Here is an 18,507-nt window from a genome sequence, read left to right as displayed (position 1 = left end):
AATGTTCCTCACATGTGCAGTCCTGACTAGCTGGCTGTCTGTAGCATAGATCTTGATATTTGTTTTTAACCTTTTCCTTGAGCAGAAGCTTATTACTGTTTCTAGACTAGGTGTACAACAGAACTGATTCTGTATACTAAATCCTGTCCTCTTATCTTTTTACTCTTATAGGATCCTTTGGTGAAAAAGAATAAAGTCCTATTATATATTATATTTTAATATGCAGATGACTTCCAAGGTAATTTAATTTACATTAAATATTTTACTTCCAATTTATTTTCATGATCCACCAGGCACTGCAAATGAAAATGTTATACAAAATAAAAATGCATAGCTTTACACTCAGGCAAATAAGCTCAGCATCATAAAGTTACTCAAATTTATAAAAAATATGGAAGACTTCCTTGATTATAACATGCAAGTATGTATTTTTACCCTATTTAATTGATTGTACTTACTAGTTTACACTATTTAAAAGGCAGACTTCAATGCTGTAGGCATCACTGATATTATTTTAAAGGTTTCAATAATGCATAAACAAGATTATAAACACTCCTCAGACCAAATCACATAATTCAGTAACAATGTAAAGTAAAGTAAACAGATCCTCCTACTCCCCAGAGCCTCCATATTGCCACTGGTAACCCCCAATGAAAATCCAGAAATCCAGCTACTCAAAGTCACGAGGGTGAGCAGAAGGGCCAGATTTGCAGTCAGTCCAGGAAGCTCAGATCTTTTACAAATATGAGAGAGAGAGAGAGAGACAAAAAAAAAAAAAAAAAAAAAAAAAAAAAAAAAAAAAAAAAAAAAAAGACTACTTCACCTGCCACTTTCTCTTTTCATTCTGACTTAAGACAATTTCCTCCTTTGGCAGTGTAGGCTAGCATGGGATGGAAAACATTCTAAGATACACCTTGGCATATATAGGTCAAAATAAAATCTTTAGCATTATTTTTAAAACTTATGAAGCTCTATAAGAAAAATTTTTATCAATGGCCTGTCTATAGAAAGGCTTGAATTAACAAGGTAGACAAATATTTAAGCCCACACACAAACCCACCACATACAAGCTCATACATTAGGACTTCATACAAACTGTTTTTGAACCTGAGCTATTATACAAACAAAAAGGTGGTTATTTATATCCTGCTTTTGGAATGATGTGAACAAAAGAGAGAGCCTAGAGTGGGCCTCATTGAAAGAAGACGTGAAGGTGACAGCAAAGACATTGCTTTATTCATTATGTCTTGAGGTACATCTCTTTCACTACAGGATCCTGGCATAAAGCAAAAGTCAGCAGAACCACCTAAAGAATGACACTTCAAGTATGCAAAGGAGTTTTTTTGTTTGACTTGATCTCTGCAGGTTTTCCCCACGAGGTAAGAATGGTCTTCCAGTAGAGATGCAAACATCATTTCCCCTGTCACAGAAATAAAACTTTGGAATCTCACCTGTTTTCATAGAGAGCAAGATCCTATACCTCCCCTCATGGAATCCCTCAGCCCATTTCTGTCACTGCATGGCAGTAGTGCAGCTATATTCTCTTCTTTTTCATTAATCCAAATGGAAGTGGCAGCCTACTTTGAAGAAGAGAAACAGACTTAGCTGGTCTATACTTGGATACTATAAGTGGAAGAGCTACACAATTCAAAACACACACTCAGTTCTGTTGTGGGGCTAATCTATCACCTGTAGGCTGCTCTCATTTGTGATAAGAAATTATCCTGTGGAACACCATGCACTTCTGGAGTAGGCAGGTGACTACCTGTCTTGCCTTTTTGTTATAGCAATGTCCTCCAGTCAGATCACTGATGGCCACTGATGGGTCTATTTGTATAATGGAATATTAATTCATAGAATCATAGAGTATCCTGAGTTGGGAGGGACCCACAAGGACCAGCAAAGTCCAAATCCTTAGAGTAATCAGCTGCTTATTAATACTTTTGAGTGGATTAACTAAGCACACTACCATCAATCTACCTTTCTTCTCAGCTCCACTGCACATGAACTTCTCAGATCCCATTTCTTTGGCTTCCACACTCCCCATAATGTCTCAGTATTTTCCCTTTTGAAAAAAAACCTCATTTCTTCCCCAAGATCATGTTGGACACACCATATTTGCCAGCATTACATTAATGTCAGGTGTGGGTATGTTCTGCTCATTTTCTTAGTTCTTAGGACGCATCCTCCCCATGCAGAGCAAGCTCTCAGTGTTAGAAACACTCTGCTACCTTGTATTGTTCTGGTAATGTCCACTCAAACCCTACATTATGGCTTACAGTTAGATTTTATAAAATATTATTAAAGACAGTTGAATCAATTTTGTAAGTATATTTGGGTTTAAGCAAAAAGTTTTGTTTGGGTCATGTTTACCCACCTGAGCACTAAAAATTCCCTAACTGTACTTGCCACTTCTTCTCACTTGCCTCTTTCCTGCATCCCCACCCTTCTCAGCTCCATCCAACAATCCAAATACCTTTCCATTATTAAAACATTTTGTTCCAAATGTACCAGCATGCAAAAGGTTCACAGGCTGTTTTTCTAAATTAACATTAATGCCATTTTAGTAGCCAGTCATGAGTAAAGCAAACAGGTTCTTGAAATCAGATATCTTCTTTACAACATTAGGCTCAACACTTCACTACTTCAGTTAATGTGTTGTGATAGGTGTTGTAGGTTCATATTACTATCTTTCTGTACATCTGCAGTGAAGTCTCACAGTGCAGTGTAATTGGACCTTCACAACCTCACCTTTCACCCACTGGCAGTGGATAACAGCACTGTTTGTAAAACGCCTTACTACAAAGAACGTAGTAGCCTGATAAATTCAGAAAGGTAAAGAATGACTTTGTAAATGTCAGTGGAAATTTCACCACTAAAAATGAATCTGAATTTGCATTAGATAAATATGTAGCAAGAAGTCTGAGAAAAAAGCATCAGAATTTAAAGTCTTTTACCACGATGAAAATTTAATGGTAGTTTGATCTTAAGACTCCACAGGCAAGTACATTCCAACCAGACAACATAATTTGAGGGGTACAGACCTATGGCCAGAGAATTTACAGAGGTAAATCAGTAAAGTTTACTGAAACCAAAAGAAGTACAGTTGGTATGACCAAGGTCTATGTGCCCTTCAACACTACCTTGGAGCCAGTATAGGAGCTGTGTTTATGAATTTCACACAGGAAACAGAAAAGCAACAAAAGGGCAGGTTCTGTTGCTGGCATTGCTCCATACAGCTATTTCTCACTCATACTGCTGTAGCAGCTAAGATCAGAAGAATTCTACCATCACAATAAAAGACAGGCTCCCCCTCCCAGCAAAGAAGCACATCCTGTAAGTCAGCACAGAGGAGCACACATGGATGGCCAAAAGGTACTAGGAAACAGTACCATCCTATTGATTGCAGTGCACCCGTCCTCACCATGGGCTAATATTTTTTGTGGCCAAGAGTTAACGATGGTGTGTGAAGAAGAAAGAATAATATAGAAGAAAGTACAGGAGTGCTTATTATAAAATGCAACATATGGGCAAATGAAGTCAGCATCTTAACTTATGAGAAACAATAAGTTTAATCCCAATATGGAAAGTCAGATGTCAGGCAAACAGGCATCTGTCAGCCTGTGGAGCTGGGACCCACTCACGCTCTGAATTCCAGTCTGTTATTTGTGACTGTATAATATTCAGAACTTGGCACCCTGCCTCCATTCCACACAAAGCAAGGGGATGAAAGCTAAAGGCCCTCAAAAATTCAGGAACTTCTGTATGTGTAATGTTAAAAGATTTTGCCTAAAGATCTTTTTAGCTTTTTTTAAACTTGCTATTTTGAATGTTAGCTTTCCTGGACTTAGCCTTAAATTTGAGAAGCTTGACTAATGAGATGAAAATAGGAGCAGTTTCGGAGTTCAGAGTCATCTGAATCATCACAAATGAATGATAACTCTTCAATGTAACCAATCTTCCATAGCCACAAACCAGAAAACTTCCATTGGAACGACAGCGCACTTCCATGGCAAAGTAGTTTCTCCCCATAATCTACACGATACACTATCATGACCACCACACCTACAAGATACCTAAATTGTAAAGTGAATTACTACTACCTGCTCCCGAGAGGAAAAACACTAGCTTGTATCTGCCAGATGGAACTGGCAGCTGGCAACTCAATGCACCACAGAGACTTTATGTAAATAGCCTCTTAACAAGTGGGTATTCTGACTTCCTGCTTGGTTGGCTCTTGGACTTAGCCTTTGTTCTTGCCTAATTCAGACTACTTCACACACACACACACACACACACACACACACACTTTTTACTATTTACATATTTTATCACAGTAAATATTAATTACATGTATTTAATCAAAGACATTGCTTCCAGTTTGCTTGCAAACAGACTTGCTTTGGCTGCGTCATCTCAAACAGAAGAAGTCACATATTTCTGTGTCACAGACCTTATACTTTTGATTACCAAATACATGTCCCCATCCTCTCACTGAGGGGAGATAAGATTAATAGTACAGCAAGTACATACACTGCTGCTCCGAATGTTCAGTACTGCCAAGTGTTTTCTAAAGTTAGGTTGCACCTAAACAAGAGTTAGCACGCCTAACTTCATCAAATTAATGAAGTAATTGCTCTTTGAGTTTGAAAAGTTTAGCAAAAAATTGGCTTTTACATGTCATTAAGCACAACCACGAATGAACCTCACCAATCCGATAATTTTGTTCAATAGAAATTTCTGAAAATATTATAGTGAAATACACAAGAAAAAAAAATTAATACAAAACAACCAACCAAAACAAAAAAAACCCCTAGGGACTATGTAAACCACCTCTTGAAAGTGGTCTGCTCCAGCAGGAGGCAAAGTCATACCCATGGAAAACTGAAGCAGGTCTAATGGAAGCATTACAGCTGGCAGAAAATGCTCATTGCAGAATGCCTTTAAAATACACAATGTAAAAAAAAGAAGTATTCAAATACATTATTTACAGTCATGCAGTTAAAGCTAACCAGACAGAAGATATGAAGAAACTTCATTATCTATCTCAAGAGAGTCATGAAATAGTGTTTTAGACCAACTCCTCTCAGATCTGTCCACATCCTATTCATATCATCAAGTTCTAAAGATTAATGAATAAAACACAGAATGCTCTATTACCAAAAGTCACTTACTTAATGAATATAGCATATTGAGTGTGCCAAGATTCTATGATTAAGTGATATTTTTTCACTGGAAAGAGAAGTAGGCTTAGAGAGAAATTGAAATAGTTTGCTTCATGAAAACAGCAACCTTAAGCTGTATTCTTTCACCTTGTAATACAAAGGACAGGGTGAGGGTTTAGAAATGCTAGAACTAACTGATATATCTAAGATTTTGTCTCTATACTAAGAAGTCCCATTTTTTGTGAGTTTTTGGGTATGTGGGTGTGCTTAACCTAGGCAGAAACAGCTTCCAGAGGCTGAGAAAAACTCTCAGATGTGAGAGTTCATGCTACAAGTTATTCCCCCAGAATTACTTGCAAAGAAAGAACATGACAGAGTTCTAGCATTTGATCAGTTCTAGTTTACTGGAATGTGTAATTTTGAAGTGAGTATTACATCTCACTTGCTGCCTTGCCCCTTTACTACAGCCAGACTGACCCTAGCTGTGGGGGATCCCTAAGCAAGTGGCCTGGGACTGAAAAAGCTTGTTAGAGGGCATGCCCTATCAATTACAGCTCTTTAAAAAAATGATACTAGCTGTTGTGTACCTATCTTTTTCAGGTGCTTTCAGTTTTTAAATTCTTCTAAATACAGCTAAGTGAAGTCTCTCCATTTTTTTCCTGGAATGATGGAGTATGTAAAAGCTTCTCAAGGCCGCAGAACCTTTCATATGTTAAATACACTCAAGCGTTATTTATTTATAACTGAAGATACAAAGTTCACTAAAGAGGACTCAGTTCTTTAATTTGCCAACAGAATGACTAATCAGCAAGTAAGTGCTGGCCAGAGCATGGCAGCCATTTAGCTGTGCACTAACCAGACACACTACCTGAATCCACAGGGATGATCACAATTCTCAATGGAAGATGGGAGGCTACTGAAGCAGAGGTGGGAGAGAGTTTAGGTGGACAAAAGAAACAAATCTTCAGGAATTTAGGCACAGTGTATCCTGCTGCTCCATGGACAATTTGTTTTCTTTCCTAATGTGGAAAATTCACAAAATTATTTTATTAGACAGTGTGAACTAACAAGACTAGTTCAGACACGGCACCTAGGGGTAAGCAGCTATTGGTGATGGCTGACTTCATAAGAATATCCTACATTGATTTTGGAAAGCTGCCAAGTCACTCAGAGAAGTGTACCATCCATCAGGACAACTTATTAAATCCATTGCTATTTCTGTTCACCTATTCTTCAAGCTTAAGGCTCCTAATTTATGGCCAATAGAGATTTTTGCTTTTTAAAGAAACAAAACTCTAGAGCTTCTGACTAGAAATTTCTGCTATTCAGATAGCTCTTTTAACATCACTAATTTTGCTCCAGTGGTTTCACCAAATGCAATTGTAGGCTACAGACCTTTTAGATTCTTTCCTGCTTTTGCTAAACAATTCAGATATCTTGAAAAGGGCAGGCAGTACATTGGCAGGAAAGTACTTTCCCCGTCTTATTTTTCCTGCTAATTTCAGTGGCATGTATGATGGCATGGGCTGGGAATAGCTGACTAAGCCTCATTCTCTTGTTGCCACATTAATGAGGATTGTTTTGCAATCTAAGATAATTGAAATAATACTGATCCTGGTTTGTTGTAGTCTTTATCTGTAGTGTAGTATTATTTGAGCTCCATCCATTGCTCTCCTTCTGGAAGGCATGACCTCCTTTATTGAGGAATAATAATACAAAGGTATCTAACCTTTCAAGGCTTATTTCTCATGGTCTTCCAAGAATATACATTATAATTCTTACAGGAGCACAAATAAATGTTAACTCTTTTCTTCTGGGCATCTCATGCCATAGGAAACAAATCCACTCTTTACTGTGTTGGTGCACAGGGACATGACAAAAGGCATTATTTAAATTCTAAATATCTTCACAGTTTATGCAAAATCTAATAACCAGATGAAAAATCTTGCTCTGAGAAGTTTGCTTCATTCCCAGCTTTGATTACACTCACAGGGATCAATTTACCTAAATCAGACCTGGCAAAATCTGCAGTAAGACCTCCAGAATCCAAGCAATGCTGTAACAAATCCCAGACTACTAGGCCACACCGCTGATCCAAAGGCCAAATGCTATTTGAGTTACTCCTCAGTGAGGTCGATCAAATAAGCTGAGAGCAATGAGAACAAGCTTTTGACCTACATTTTACCTTAGCAATTTAAAACCAAACTTTACTTGAGCTTTAGGTATGTCTGAACCAGACGTGCTTTGCTTGGCCCAAGTTCTTTGTGTCTTATATTCTGGATAATTACATCCTTTTCAATGCCTCTCAAACAAATGGCTGCCTTCTATTTGTCAGTAACACCAGCTATTTAGAAAATGTTCTAAAATTATATAATAATGCACAATTATAATAACAAGTGTCTATTGCCATAGAAGCGCTGTTAAAATAAATAAATAAATAAATAAATAAATAAATAAAATAAACACTTCCTCATTAAGAATAATTAACTCTACTACACCTTACTTTACTGAAGATTCAACTAGTTATAAGTGGAACACCAATGCAGACAATGCAGCTATATATGTTTGGATAACAGACATTCTTCACCTTCTCTTCTTTCCTCCTCTTCCCAAAACATCTGATCTGTTTCTCCATAAGTGGTTAGTGAAATTTGGCTGATAAATGCAAATGTCTGGATGTTGATTCTTTGAACTGCCTGTAACCAGAAAAATGATCAGCTGCTCAGGTGTCAACTTGATAACAGAGAAAACAAACAGAAAAACCTGTTCATCACCCTCTTTGCCCTATATTTACCCAAGGCACATTTTTAAACACAGCCTGCTGGTGGGATCACTTTTTCCAACTGACTAGTAAGGTGCATAGTTCACTCATCATGCACTAAAAAAATATTATCTAAGCAATAAAAAACTTTAAATTCTAAGTGCATAAGTTTTCAACCAAAAATCTTATGCTTCCTTGGACTTTTAAACACAGTACTTTTAATGCCATCCTGAGAATTCTCTACCTCTTTTCAATGCAGTGTATTAAGACAAAATAATTTTTCCTCTTTTGTTGGAGAATGGGCTTTTGCTTAATAATCAATTGCAACTCATTTATTAATGAGAAATATATAATTAAATGGACAGCTGTATGCCAGAATGATCAACATGAATAACAGGGACACCAAAAGAATGAGGATAAACCCTTTAAGCCTTCAGTTATTATACTTTTTCATAGAAGAAATGCCATAGCCTATTAGCAATATAACAGATGCCTTCATGACAAGTTCAGATAAAAAACTGTGAATGGAAATAAACTCAGAAAACTATATCACTGATTTTTGGCACAGTTGAAGGCAGATGTAAAATGTCTTATTCAGCTATGGTACAGGAAGTGAAAAATATAGGCCTAATTTAATGTTTCCTTTAAGGAGATGTCACTTATGCTTTCATATTAATACTTTCCACTCAGCATCCCGTTTCACTGTTAAAGACAGGTCACGTATTTGCAGGTGTTTTAGAAATTATGAGATTAAACACTGAATTCTCTTCTTCTGTAATTGTTTCATTGCTGCTTCTGCTTATCACCTTGGAGGTGTTTTTTTCTGTCAAACAGCAGAGTCACTGTGAATGAATCAGGGCAGCAAAACAGCTGTGACTGCACTAATGCAAAGGTATTTATGGAAACAAAATGCACAGTAAAAATATGCATTTATTTTCCAAGCAGGGCTCACTAATTGGTGACATTCTTTTAATACAATGATTTATGATATGTAATATAGTTTAAATTAAGTTTAGCTGTAGTCTCAACAAGAAGTCAATTAGGACAGTCTGGAGTGAGGGTAAATGTGATTCTTGCCAAGAGAAAGGATTTTTTTATTTTCTCTTTTTAAAAGCCTGATACAAGCAGAAAGACTCCAACTGACCGCTGTGTGGTCTGTCTCATAGCCCTTGCCTTTATTTAGAACTCCTGTTTTTATGGCTTTAATTTCTTTTGCCTTTGCCTTACCAACTTGCCTTACCAACCAATTGCTACATTCTTTTTCTGCCCTGTTTCTTTTTCTCCCAGAAACAAAGCTGATATTTATCTTTTTGTGGTTTCCTGTGCACCCTTACAATGTACCAAACATGTAGCTCTAGAACAACTAAGCAGAGTAAAACCTGGCGAGCCATTCACATGCGCTTTCACCTACCCGCACTGTTGGCTTTTCTCTTTGTCATCTTTCCCAAAAATTACATTTAAAATATTCATTTCAATTTTCATTACATTTCAGATCAGAAGGCCTTGTCATATCATTTGTAGCAACAGTCACCCTGGCAAATTTAAATCAAATTAGGTGTTGCTTTCTCTAAAAGATCTGATATCAAGCTGTCCTAAGCTTCTTCAATGGCACAACATGGATCCTGTACGTGAACTGGGCTCAGGTGATCCCAGTGGGAAAATCAGGCCTGCTGCTTTCTGTAAATTAATCTGAACATCTGCTTTGTCTAAAACCATATATCATGATCAGATTTAAATGTATGATCAGAGATATCAGGCAGAAATACAAGAAAAATGTTCTCTGATCAGTCAAAGACAATAGTCCCTCTTATCTAACATTCCTCTTCAGTTCACAGTTACCTGTGGACCGGGAGGATAAAGTCCTGACGCTATGGGAGATCAACAGAAACCAAACCACCTTGTCCAAACAAGAAGATCACGCAGAAGGATGGTGGTCAGCATAAACATACAATACTGTATGAGCACTTGTACCTCTGGGAGTATACTTACCCTTGCAAGGGAAACTTTGGGCAGAAGAGCGTACAAGCAGGTGCTGAATACATCGATTACAAAGTGCTGGCAGCTGCGTGCCAAAGTAAACAGAAGTAAGGAATTTGACAGTCCATTTAAAGCCAAAATGTTTGTTCACAGTGGAACAACAGCAATATCCTTCTATTGCTAGAAGGATAATATGCTTCTTTCCTTCTATCCCTACCTGTCCAGTGGCTTCAATGTTCTCAGTATTTCTTTTCTTACCAAACCGCCATTTTCAGTATTATAGCTTCAGGAAACTGGGTCCCACATTAACCACAAACAGCTGTCGTCTCACAGAATTGACAGCAATTGCTACTTGCAAGAATATAGTCACACATCCATTTTTAACTAATTATTGTATTTTCAGTACCAGATTATAATTCTTTTTGTGCTTTTCTTAGGACAATTTATCCCTTGCATTGTACTTTCCAATTTGCTGAAATGTTAATAATCCATCCTGTTAGCTTTTCTGTGATAAATTCTACATAGTCAGGAGTATTATCTACTTCTCCCTAGCAGCTTTTAAACTTGTCCAGCAGCTTTAGTCTCACCAAACAAAAGGGAAGCATCTCAAAAAATATTAAGTACTAATATATCATGTGAAAATAAGACTCTGGTAGAGTGCCATAACCAAGTGAAAAGTTCCGATACTCAACTGTACTAGATACCAATTAACTCACAAGACAGATAGCAAGAAGTAGGCTTCGTTATTTTTGATGTTCCCAAAACTAGTTGCTTTTACTTCTGTCTGAAGTGATGAGTGTGTCCACACAGATATCCTGTTACCTGACTAAGCATCTAAGTGTGAATCCCATTTAAAAATATTGATTAATGCTCTCCAGTAAATTGTTTCTGGTTAGCTTCATGGCTTTACTATGCAAAACACAGTGCTGACCTTTGATTTGAGAAAAGGCTTTCTTCTCCACACATCCACTTGCAAAGCTCTCAAACCTGCAAAATTGTTTGTTTTGACTCGAAACACTGTATTTATGGTCAGGACTCAAAGATGGGTTTTGCCTTTTTCTTTCAGACTTCTTTTAGTGTCATGCCAAACTGGTATTTAACCCAGTCTCAAACTGAATCGTCGGCACCAAGAGGCACACTGAACCCCTGCAAAAAGAAGAGGTTTGTTTTATCACAGTAAGTTAAAGGTATTTTTAAAGCCTCAAAAAGCCTTGTTGGGAAACTCATCATCTGATGTGACGAACTTCAAACCCTTTCACTCTGTTGATTGCTAAGGTGCTCTCTGGAAGGTTTGACAGGCTGTTCCATAGAATCTGTCAAAGAATGCGTCAGGTTGGAAGGGGCCAGAGCGGGTCATCTGGTCCAACCTCCTGCTCGATCAGGGTCAGCCCAGAGAACACGGCACAGGATTGTGTCTGGACAGTTCTGGAATATCTCCAGCGACAGAGACTCCACAACCTCTCTGGGAAATCTGTTTCAGTGCTTGGTCACCCACAAAATAAATAAGTTCTTCCTCATGTTCCGGTGGAACTTTCTGTGCATCGGTTTCTACCCATTGCCTCTTGTCCTATTATTTGGCACGATGGGAAAGGCCTAGCTCCATCCTCTTACACCGTTAGACACACACACCAACGATGTTTCCCGCAACCAGGGCGTTTCACTGGATGCGGAGCGCAGTTTAAGGCACAGGGCGGGATGCTTTAGGCGGAATCGCCAAGTAAATGCCCCCCTCTCGGCCCACGAAAGGCCCCCTCCCGACCTCCCGGACCACCGGGACCTCCCGTCCCTCACCGTCGGGGTCTGCCCCGCTCCCTGGCGGCGCGCATGCGCCCGAGCCCTCGCGAAAGGCCGCCGCTCGCGCCCGCGTTTGCCACGTTCAAAAGGGCCGGCGGCGGCGGGAGAGCGCGGCGGGGGCGCGCAATCGGCGGGCCGCCGCCCCGCCCCCTCGCGGGGTCGCCGCCAATCGGAGGCCAGCAGCGCCGCGCCTCTCTGGCGCGATTGGCTGGCGGTGGGCGCGGGGGCGGGGCCGCGGGGGTGGTCGGGGTCGCGCTGCCGCGGCCTCAGCGCGCTCCCGCCGCACGCAGGGCTCGGGTGGCGGCGGCTCCCGACGCGCTCCCGCTCCGCCCCCCTGCGCTGCCCGACGGGAGGTGCGATGGCTTCCCGCAAGAGCTCCAGAGCCACCGGCGGCAGCCCCAGCCCCGGCTCCAAGAGAGGTGAGCGGCGCCGCTCCTGCGAGAGCGAGGCAGCAGCTCTGCGGGGAACGGGCGGGCGGGGGCTCCAGCGGCGGCCGGAGCCGGGGGAAGGGAAGGGGCCGATGCCGCCCCTCCCTGCGATGCGGGGCAGCCGCCAGGCAACGCGCTGGGATGCTGCGCCTTCTCCCCGCCTCTGCTCCCTTCCCTGCTCCGGCCCCTCCGGTTCCTCCCGCGCTGCGGAGCTGGGCAGCGGGACGCGGGGATAGGACAGGACAGGGCCGTGATGTGTCCCTCGCCTTCCCGCCCGGCCACATCCAGGGGGTGCACGTGGAGGGGAAGGCTGTCGGGCCTGGGCGGCGGGAATGCCCCTGGAAAGCTCCCCAGAAGGGAGGAGACGAGCGCCGGGCAGGCCGCAGCATCTGTGGGGACCCCCAGAGCTCCTCATCCGGGAGATGGGGTACAACCGGGACACCCCGATCTCAAGCCTTTCATGTTCTCGTGTTCAAACTTGGATGTTGAATATCTCCTCAGACTGACCCGGTTAGGTCAAAATTATTAGATCTGTTGTAGATGGAACATCTAAGCTGATGGTTTCTGTAACTATCGAGGCAAGGAGGAAAAATCTCGGAAAAATGCCAGCTGGAGGGTTTTTTGAGGCAGTGATCCCCCACCCCCCTAAAGAACCCCTGACAGGTCTGAGACTGTTCACAGGCCGCTGTGTAGGGAAAGTTTTATGTGCATTGGCATTTCTCAGCACAGCTGTAGGTGCCTGAAAGAGGGGGAAAGCGTCTGTACCTCTGGGGTCCCTGTGCAGCCATGCACAGTCCGCTGGAGAAAAGGAGGGGTTTTAACACACACTCAGAGTTTACGTGTTGCAGCTTCTTTGAGCTTGGTGTGCACAGAGCTCCAGCGGTAAAATGTGGTGGCGACACAGAAATAGTATCTGTTGTCCCTCTTTGAATATAACAATAATAGTGAGAACGGTGTTCATTAAAGGCTGAACCTTATAGGATTAGGTTACCTGTCACATGATGAATTAAGAGGAAAAGATTTCAAATATACTTAAGCTTAAAAGAGTTTAGAGCTAATATTGCAATGTTTGTAGAAGTGCTTTTTTTTTGTTTGTTTGTTTTATTTTTAAATCCTTTTTTCAATTGCTGACCTATGCTGTGCAGTCTGTTAATTACAGTTTTTTGCTTGAACTGGACATGCTGTGATGATCACCCAGTATTAAGCGTGCTGAATACAGATTTACAATTCTAATGCCTTCAAAACATGCATCCCTGTTGTAATTTTGAATACTGAATATGGTAGTTAATATTTTAAATATCACTTTACATGTTTGTCAACATCTGAAAAATAAATTTATTGGTAAACTGAATCTCTGACTGAATAAAAAAAATTCCATGGGTTTTTATTTGTAGTCTGAGTAAAGTTTTCTGTCTTTATGTTAAAAGATGTCTTTGAGGGGATGAAGCAGTATGGGTAAGTGTTAGGCACTCTACTGAGGTGTAAGCTCTTAAATTTGTTAGTGTACGACACTCCTAGTTGGAATCCCTTAGACAACCACAGCAATTACAGCTGAAGCTGATGCTGTTTTCATAGCTGCAGCTGCAGAAAGAGGTAAGGGATGGTAACTCCTGGGAGCATAAAGGAGCATCTGGAGGAGCAGAGCACTCACAGCAGCCAGTAAGCTTTCCACAGTCGAGGGATGTGAAAATGAGATGAGGAAATGATTTGGAGATGGCAAGTAATTGAGACGTGTGACGTATCAAAACCTCAAGTCTGAGGCGATTTTTGTTTGATAGAAGTATTCACTTTCACAGCAGTTCTTGAGAGAGGATGTGGCTTCTTGCCAAGGCCTTGCTCACAGCTCAAACCACTGAGGCTAACAGCTTATTTCAAAATCTGTGCACTCAAGACAATACCAGCATCAGTAATGTGACTTCCCATTTCTCTATCAGAAAATATTTACAGTAATCTACAAATAGATTAAGTCCAAAATAGTTGTAACTGTAGCTTATGTAGGTGTTTTCAGGTACACTGTATTGTCAGAAGTGGAACTAAAAATCTTCTAGAAATAGAACTCTAGCTTTTACTTTCAGAAGCTGTTAAATCAGTCTTAATTAAAAAAAAAAAAATAAAAAAACCAACCCACCCAAACCTTTATTTCTTTATTTTAGCTTTGTAGTGCTACTTATTCTTTGAAAATTACATTTACAGAGTTGTATGACAATACCAGTGATTTTATTTAGAGTACAGAAGTGAAAACCAGGGAAAAAATTACAGTTTGGGGGTACTTGGAGAGGGAAACGTGTTTGGTATCATCTTTACTGGAAAGTTTGGCTGCTTGTTACTAGCCTGCAGAATCCATTGTAAAGATGTGGCTTCTCAAAAGGAAGAATATCAATTTTAAAGACTAGATGAAGTATTGGATACTTGCTGCATTGTTACTGTCATTAGATGAGGGGCAGTTTTGTTACAGAAACAAATGCATAATGTAACACCTGGTCGTGAATCAGCTCCCTCAAATTTCATGAGATGTGAAATGTGGAAACGTCTTGGGCATTGGCAGGTGCCTGTGGAGAAGCCTTCCAGCAAGACTGAGGATCAGCTGCCCAGCTAACTATGGATGGCTGAAAAAATATGGATTACTTTGTAAACTCTGCTTATATATAGCAGTCCAGATCATAAGACAGCTATCATTATGCTGCTGGTGTGGGTGTATTTTGTCTTACAGTATGTAAGTGAGGACTTACTTAAACATAAGTTTTATTGAAGATAAGTTGTGCAATAATTGTTTTCTTTGCATCTCTCATGTTGATGGGAGAGGTCTCCATTAAGCCAGGCACCATACAAACCACACATTTTGAGTGCAAGGCATTATCTCTATTTACAGACAACTGTGTTTTATATTAAAAAAACTCAGTCCTATCTCTGTTCTGAGTCTGTGTTGCTTTCAGTCTCTATGATATCAAAGAACTCTAAAATTGCTCTGGTAAATTTTCTTTAATCTCTACAATAGTGACTGAGAATCTTCTGACATCCCCTACTTTTCTCTGCAAGATCCCAGAGGATGGTAGTTTTCTCATTTTGGTGTATAATCATGTAGTTTCCTTACATGTTTTTAATTTCTTTCACTTATCCTTTGGACCCTCTAGTGCCCCTTGCTGTACTTCTTTGATTAATTTTTGGTGTTTCTACTTTCTTCAGATTTGTTTGGGGCTTTTTTTGGTATGTGTTCAAGGTGATCCAATGTATTTATACAACTTTTTTAATTCACTGTATTACTTCTAGAAAGAAGTCGTGCCTGTTAATTTGCAGGAATTTCCACTTTTTATTTCATCTCCGTTGTAAAGACTACTTTAGAGTGTACTTTTATCTGGGTGTGGATCTCCATTAGCTTTCTAGTTTACCCAAAGAGCAGAGAAAATTCACCAACTAAACAGGTCACGTTTTGCTTCTGAAGTTCTTTTGTTGGAAACACTGAACTTCACATCAGCGTTTAAAGTGGGATTGCCCGTCCATTCTGTGGTGTTTCTCAGCTACCCAGCTGTGCTATGGTACAACATCTCATTTTCTTACATTGTGGATTGTTTAAATACGATGCTTTTATCTATGAAAAAATGTGGTATCTCTGATTTATGGCCTCAACTGCTGTCCAGCATGCTTGTTTATGCTCTTTACAATTGTGTAATGTGTCATCTAATTTCTTATATTACAGTCTATCCATTATTTCTTTCTTCGTGTTAATTGAAACCCTTAGGAAGACAGGTGTTAAGGTATTGGAGGTCATAAGTAAGATGTAAATGTGGGATGCTCTCTGGGGCTTCACAAATGTTTTGACTTGTCAAACTGTTTGCTGACCAAAAGTGACCAAAGTCCAAGCCTTTGCTGAACTGAAAAGAATTCTCACGATTCAGTTAGTGTGCTGCTCCATGCTTTGATTTGTCTTTCTAAACTCAATGTCAAAACGTTTTATTGTAACATTACTGGTCTTCAGAAAAATACAGCTAATTGTTAGTACTATGTTACAGTTTCTGTAGGTCCACTGTGGACAAATGAGAAATACTTTGTGTCTCACTGGTGGAAACTTTGTATACTGTTCAAGAAATTCTGCTGTGATTTCTTTTGGATGTTTATCCTATTGCTTAGTTTAGTTGCTTACAACTGTTTGAAGATCTTGTATTTTTACCATTAATGCCAGATTCTAATACAAATAGCAAAACCATGGAAATGTAGACAACTCCTTATAATTCGTCTGTCTGCCTTAGATTTTATTCAGAGTGGTCTTTCTGAAAGACATTTTAAAATATTGTAAAATAATCTGCTAAATTAAAAAATTATAGCAACAGCAATGGTCCAAACATCTGTAATTTGCGTGGTAAATTGCAGCAGTGCCACTGGTGAAATTACTACATTTGCTGATTCTCCTCCATTCTTCTTTTTTTTTTTTTTTTTTTTTTTTTTTTTTTTTTTTTTTTTTTTTTTTTTTTTGGCTTTTCCTTTTATTTTTAAAACGTCCTGTACAAAACTGGAGACAGTAACTCTTCAAACAAGTCAGTTTTCTTATCTCTGATTCAATGAAAGTGATATAAAAAACAATCTTAAAATGGTTACAGGTATTTCTCAGCTTACTTGAGCAGACTTGCATTGAAATAGTGAATCCTCAATAGACTCTTGATTCATTTGTCTAATACTAGAGTCAAGTGAGCTCTAGGAAGACAACCCTTAAGTTTTATCTGACTGAAACTTTCTCTACACCATTAACTGTTGACAGGTGCAGTAGCTGATTGCCAAAGTTACTCTGGAAGTAGAAACAATCATTTGAATACAGTATATGCTTTTATTCTTTTTTTGTTTTTCCCATGTTACCGTGTATTTGTATTTCCTTCCTTTGCTTTCTCTCAAGGATGTATTCTTTTGGATTTTAAAATCGTATTTATGTCCATCCTGCTGCACTTAAGTATCAAAGAGCCTGATACATTCCACTCTCTCTCAGTTCTTTTTTCTCTTGAAGAACTCTGAAGCACTGGAAGAGTTCTCTCCAAACTTCCAGAGATGAAGATTTGATGAAGGCATCATAATTCTCGTACCCCTTTTGACCCACTGTGGGCTGAAATCCTGGGCCTGCTCTGTGTTTTCTCATGGATCTTACATGTATGTGGGAAGTCATTGTGGGCTAAAAGAAATAATTCACAGGGCTTCAAATATGGAGGAAGGTTGCACTTCTGCAAAAGTCCACAAGGATTTTTGCTTCAATATACTATTTGAGCATTTTGTTAAGTGTTTAAATGATAACCTTTTCAATAGCCTTTTGAGGATAGGACTTGTTTGAAATGCTAGATGGAAAACCTAAAGTATCTCTGGTACCAGGGAGACAGGAAGCTGGACTATGTGTTCTCACATTTTGGCAATTACTCTGAGAATATACGTGAAGATACCCCATCAGAGGTTATGGCTACTCAGTGTTCAGACACCAAGGATGTACATCATATCGGGGGGTTAAGAAGTTAAATTTTTTTAACAGTTTAACCTGCAGGCCTGCAGTCAGCTTAATCTAATTTGAGGTTGGTCTGCCGTCTTCTTCTTTTCAATACCCCTTCCCTGTACCTGAATTATTGGCTATGCAGGTGCAAGGTGAACCACACAGGGAACTTATAAACAATAACATGATTTTTTTTATTTGCCCCCATAGGCTGGCCCAATACATGGCTTTATGGAAGGTTATTTGGGAGGAGGGAAGAGGTGACAATATGTGGGTGGGCACTAGAGGAGGATGAGGATAAATTCAGAGTTTTATGTTTGATCGTGTAATCATGAAGCTGTGGTGTGAACACTAAAAGGTGACCGATTTAGTTGTCTATGCTAATGCAATAGCTGGATATGTAAGGGCTTCTGTAAAGATAACAAAATTTACTAGCAGTGAAGGGCCTATGTGTCAAGATTATTTCTAATTACAGAGTGCGTAAGGAGGTGACATTTCACTAATGCTGTCTCTTTAAACTGAAAACCCCTTGCCCGATCACCTGTATGAAAAGAAAAGGTTCATTTTCAGCTGGAATCACTTTGAAACATGTAATAAAAATTCCTGTGCTAATTCATATGTTGAATTCTTCATTGTAGAGAGCTTGAGCAAGGAAGTTCTCATTTGCCCCAAGAGGTTCTTTCCTGATGAAGATCACAGTCTGGTAATCTGTGTGATAGCCTGCAGCAATCTTTTTCCTAACTGCATCTGTGGGATAGCTCTTTGCATGGAAAAGTTTTAAGCTATGCTTTGAAGTGGAACTCATAATATTATGTGTCTTGAAACACGTTGGAAATTAAGTATGCAGATAACTATGTACTGAGTTTGAACTTACTGCAGTATGTGTGGTTCAACTTTTTTAGAACTTTAAAGATTAAACAAATT

At 39.6% G+C, this 18,507-nt stretch overlaps 1 protein-coding gene across 6 annotated transcripts in view; it reads left to right on the top strand.

Moving 5' to 3' along the window:
• Window positions 1-11,988: 11,988 nt before the first annotated feature.
• The window catches only part of ASPH (aspartate beta-hydroxylase), a 110,293-nt gene continuing 103,774 nt past the window's right edge, over window positions 11,989-18,507 (top strand). For 4 of the 6 annotated variants that reach the window (XM_083864274.1, XM_083864273.1, XM_083864278.1 and 1 more), the window contains exon 1: window positions 11,998-12,116. In XM_083864274.1, coding sequence (XP_083720400.1) covers window positions 12,056-12,116 — 61 coding nt within the window. In that variant the 5' untranslated portion in view covers window positions 11,998-12,055. Of the gene's footprint in view, window positions 12,117-18,221; window positions 18,287-18,507 lie in introns of all 6 variants that reach the window. The other 2 variants (XM_083864276.1, XM_083864280.1) reach the window with 2 other exon arrangements.

The sequence above is a fragment of the Zosterops lateralis genome (assembly GCF_965231275.1).
Source record: "Zosterops lateralis genome assembly, chromosome: 1".
In the NCBI taxonomy this organism is placed as follows: Eukaryota; Metazoa; Chordata; class Aves; order Passeriformes; family Zosteropidae; genus Zosterops; species Zosterops lateralis.
The sequence above is the reverse complement of the archived record's forward strand: the minus strand, read 5'-3'. Positions and strand labels throughout refer to the sequence as shown.